Source organism: Halyomorpha halys, unplaced genomic scaffold (assembly GCF_000696795.3).
Source record: "Halyomorpha halys isolate HHAL.00 unplaced genomic scaffold, Hhal_1.1 Scaffold3471.1, whole genome shotgun sequence".
Classification (NCBI taxonomy): Eukaryota; Metazoa; Arthropoda; class Insecta; order Hemiptera; family Pentatomidae; genus Halyomorpha; species Halyomorpha halys.
Genome location: NW_027108749.1, coordinates 2,609 through 7,920, shown reverse-complemented (window position 1 = coordinate 7,920; position 5,312 = coordinate 2,609). Strand labels below are relative to the sequence as shown.

The 5,312-nt window shown below is 28.6% G+C and overlaps 1 protein-coding gene across 1 annotated transcript in view; it reads right to left on the bottom strand.

The window, feature by feature from the left end:
• Cep97 (centrosomal protein 97kDa) overlaps positions 1 to 5,102 on the bottom strand; it is a 44,738-nt gene extending 39,636 nt beyond the window's left edge. The window contains exons 1-3 of the mRNA XM_067047044.1: positions 4,991 to 5,102; positions 3,090 to 3,247; positions 2,036 to 2,194 (exon numbers count right to left, since the gene is read on the bottom strand). Coding sequence (XP_066903145.1) covers positions 2,036 to 2,194; positions 3,090 to 3,247; positions 4,991 to 5,003 — 330 coding nt within the window. The 5' untranslated portion in view covers positions 5,004 to 5,102. The remainder of the gene's footprint in view (positions 1 to 2,035; positions 2,195 to 3,089; positions 3,248 to 4,990) is intronic.
• Between the last annotated feature and the right edge of the window lie 210 nt (positions 5,103 to 5,312).

Sequence of the window (5,312 nt, the reverse complement as noted above, 5' to 3'; positions counted from 1 at the left end):
ATAAATACATTTTACCAAAACAAAACAAAACTAATACACAGATTTAAAAGAAAATATAACATAATCAAATATGTGGAATATATATACGTATAGTTATATTTACAGTGTTTATAATTTAAATCTTAAAACCGAATTCCCCTTGTCAACAACACGAGAATGTATATATACAAGCAAACCAAAACCTCAAGAAACCAATAGTTAAAGATACTGAATTATCCCCTATAAACCATACTTGCAGAAAGAATATTAAAAACTCTGACTACTAATAAAACAAAAATATTAATGCCATTACATACAAAAACTCAGCTACTTTATCCAGACTGTACAGTGACACTTAACAAAAATAATTTTGAGCTGTGATACAATATTGAATATAAAATTTTCTGTGAAGAGAACTGCAGGTAATCCTATTTCAGAACCTCTGAACAGAACCTAAAACAAAGGGTGTATCAACACAAATACACCTGTACTTCTTTAACAAAAAACCTAACAAACCAGACCAAACTGGTCTCATCACTCATTTCAAGCAAACAGGACATAGATTCAAATTTGATACACCCAAAATCACAGTTCACGATAAAACAATTTCAACAGAATCTAAAAGAAATGATCACCATAGAACATCATAAGAATTGGGCTATGAACAGAAAATCAGTTATACAAAATTTAAATTCATGTTAGTCCTTTCAATCCAATAAACACAATTAACAAATACATAAAATGCAAAACAGAAATAAACATACTGACTACTTGTAGGAAATAACAGCTAGGGTCTGCAAAAAACAAATAACCCACACTTACCTTCCTCCATTTCACTCTTACTCAGTATTACTGGTTTTTCAGACTTATGAAGTATCACAGTTTATATAAAAATTATATTATTTCCTTTTATGGGGGTTTCTTTCATATTAAACCCTTCCTCATGGAACCCTTCATTTAACAGACAAAATCATCTTCCCCATAATTGTCTGATATATAGAAAAAAAATGTAGTAATAATAAATAGATTTTCCTTTTTATAATAGAAAAGAACAAGGCTTTGCTGACAGCTAATGTTTTTACAGGTTCTTACCAAGGCTAATCACAAATAAGGCAGGGATTTCATATGTCCTGCCTAAATGCACAGGTAGAATATCGAACACCTTCAAACAATAGCCTCAGGAAGGAGAATGAAATGTTGAAGCATGTTCAATATTAGCTACTTAAAGTGTTAAAAAAGCTATTTCAATGCAAAACACCAAGGAGAAAACCACCACCTTAAGCATTCATAACCTCAGTACATTGTGTGAGTGGTTAAACATTTATTCCAACCATGTGACACATTACATATTTAATAAAAGGATTAATAGATTGCTGACATCAAAATTAACCCCAAGCACCTACTACTAAGTGAAAAAGCATGTTGCTTATATGAACCCTACTCACGTAATTACTCCCTTCTAGAGTATGCAATAGAATATGTAATAAGAGCTCTTCTTTGGCTTAGAACCATAGCGTACCAAAGAACAAATTAAATCATCACAAACTCTGATGCAAAATATTTATTTCTCCTCCTATCCAAACTCACTGTTTGGATACTGTAAAGAAACAAAAAAACAGCTAATGTAAGTACTTAACCTAATTTTTTAAATGTTGAGAACAGTTTCATAGCTGACAAGGTTGCACTATTTTCTAATAATATAGCAAGAAGAGGAAATATCAATATTCCAAAAAGTTTTCACAACAAAAAATCCATTGTATTTCAGAGGGAAAAATACATTTTACAATCAGATATCGCAAAAGAATAAACTGTAACTAAAACGCAATAAAATAGAAAGGACCTTAATTCAAGAATCAATTCCAAATAAAAAAAAAAAATCACAAATTATACAACAAATAGGACATTTAAAATCAATTCAAAAAATAAAAACTTAATTTATTACTCCAAATATAATGATATAGATAATATTAATAATGATATATATATATATATATATAAAACAGAGGAAAAGAAATATATGAAAATTAATCCAACTTGTTACTTCATTTATACTTACTTTAATTTTATTATGACTCAGGTTGAGAGAGGTAAGGTGAATCAGATCCTTCAGTCCCTCTACACAGATTATTTTGTTGAAAGATAAATCAACGCTTACTAATGTTTTCAAGGGTGCTATATTATACATCCTAAGTAATTGGTTTTGAGATGCCGTAAACTGAAAAAAATTATTCAGAAAAATAAATGTATCCATATTCACATGTGGTTTCATAAACAAGTGCTCATGTAGAAGTAAATATAACATTCTCCCACCTATTACAATATTAAATCCTATTCTCTCCCTAGCTAAATGACAAATACAATGTCTAGTCCATCTCAATACACCTTTACTGCACCAAATCTCTCTCAGAGAGTAGATGATGATAAACTATGGCATTCCTTACTATTTAGGCCTGAGCTGTACAATACAGTCCTGATTTCCAGGCACAACTTGAAGTCCTGATACTGAGTACTGTACCTAAATGACTACCCTGTACAACTGGATGCCCAATAGATTATACGATCAATAGCTCATTATTCTATGTTAATAGTATTCTTTTAAACATTAGTGAGGGAATTGTGAGACTAAAAGTAAAACAAATTCTTGATTGATAAGTAAAAATATATTTACAAACTAAATATAATCTCTGAAGAGGCAATTGTATTAATAGATTAGAAAACTAAGGAGTTGGGTGAGCAACAGACCAACGTGGTCCTTGGCCTCCTCAATAAGTTTTCAAGATTATCCCATTTAGTGCTCTCACTTGTCAGTTGTAGGTGTTCAGCTAGTATCAGGTGTTTTCAAATACAAATATTATTAATCTTCATTACAGTTTCAAAAAAGAATAGAGAAGAGCCAGATTTGTTGTGGGCCAGTGTAGTTAACACACCCATAAATGATTTAAAGACTGAGATCAGATCTAGCTGCAACTTAAATCTAAATCATCAGTATAATAAAGGTTCTATACACAAATTGTTCAATAAACAATTTGAATAGAAAGGTATAATAAAGGTACAATATATTTTTAAATAATAATTTAAGTCATACAAAAAAATATATTGAAACATTTTACCATTGTAACACTAGTGAAACTAGCTAAAAATTCAATTTTTTGCAATTCATTACAATCAAGATGTAAATGTGTGATTGTTGCAGCCTTCTCTTTTGTTACAAAATTCCTTGTTAATTTCTTTAGGCTTTGATTACATAGGTTTAGTACCTTTTCCTCATCTAAAAAATAATAACATATTAATAGTGTTGATTAATAATTCAAAAAATACATATTAATGTGTGTATATTATTACATTAAAACTTATTAAATCTAACGCAGCTATAATATTATTTTAAAAATAACCCAGAGCCCACTTATGAATAACTAATAAATATGAAACTAAAATGAGTTTTACTCCCCCAATGAATATAAGGACTTGACAAGAGCCTTCATCTTCATTTATTTGAGCTAAAAGTATGAACTGAACAGTGAACAATTAGAAGTTCCAGTGGAGAAGCGAATCTATCTTATGACTAAAACCTTTATAAATACAAAATATATTTACGTTAAAGATCCTAATTTTTCCACCATGTGCGATTTTTTAATATTCGAAGCTCACTTAACATCAGATAATGTACAACAATTAATGATGGATTTATATAACTTAACTCAATACATTGGCCTCAAGGTCAATCAAATCATTTTGTTTTCTTCAAAAGAGATTAAAAGTAATACATTTGGTTCAAAAGACATTTTCCAGAAATTTGTCAGAAGGAAATGCAACAGTTATCTTGAAGGATAGCCAGTGTTTGCTGTCAACTGTTCCATTCTCAATTTTTTGTAAAGTTTCACAGCTGCTCTCAAATAAATTACACTACTGATAATTTCTAATAAAAATATTAAAAAATCCAAATTATTATTAAGAAATTAGTTATACCACTATATTAAATTGAAGACAACTCAAAATTTAATCATAAGCAAGAAAAGGTATATATATAATTAATTGTTGTACTGCTTAGCTAATACAAATAAATAAACATAAAAATTCACTGATAACAATCGTATTATTTATCCTTAATGAATGTTAATTATAAGTGCCAACAACTCTCACTCCAATTCCAAGGTATAACGCATATAGTACAAGTGAAATGGTAAGAGAGCATGAAGATGTTCTATTAACTAATTAACTAGAAAGCACACCTACTACAGTTTGTACTCACAAATATAACCCGTAAATGACTGGATGGACCAGTTTTGTTCTTAATGATAAGTGAACAGACACTGATAATAATCTCGACTGATAAATGACTCTGTAGTTAAAATATATTTTGGAACACAACCAATGAGCAAATAAATTTATACTGAGGGAAAAAAAATTCTTATGTGATTCTCCAGCCTCTCAAAATCATCCAAACTATTACCAAATAAAATAATTATAGATTTTCAGAAACATCAACTATGAATGGATATAGTAACCTTGTTAGATATAAGAACCTTTATTTACTTCAAAGTTTATAATAGCTATAATGCTAACACACATAATAAAAGTAGAATCATAAGAGGATCTTTATTATTATAGATCTTATAAGTAACATTGGGTTTAATATAAATCTTTTCTTAGTATGAGTTCTATAAAGAACTAAAGAACAATGCATGTTTTTATATTGATTTATGACATTTTTGAGGAAGGATACAAAACAATTATAAACATATATAGATATAATGTACGTAAGTAAATAGTTTCAAATAAACGTTACTAAAATATAAATTTCATAATTACATTTACAAAAACAGCCTAATAAACACATATATATTCTGTAACTTAATTTAAGGTCAGAAACAAAAGCTATTATAGGAAAAGAATTAAAAAACTAATCAAATTTATGAACATAAAAGTTACATTATCAAAACTTAATGTAACATTTTAAAAAAATAGACAATAATTAATTTTACAAACAGTGAACTTTAAGATAGACACTTACCTAAGAAATCCATTTTATCACAGATAGTTCGGAGTAGTATAAAAAAATTAGTAAAGAAATTCAAACTAAGTTGAATTTCAAACTTTAAGCAGAAAGGCACGAGTATTTCGTAATCGATCTATCATATCCGTTATCCAAAGAGTACATTCATTCATACATGGATCATTTTCTAAATTTGGTGATATTTAGTGTTGGAGATATTATCAAAATTGTTTAAAATTAAAGTCTAGTGATTCTCTTTTTTTTCTTTGATGCCTTCACACAATGCTCCTTGACGATGTTCTGAATTAGATACACACTTAATACCGTAATTTTCGTGGCA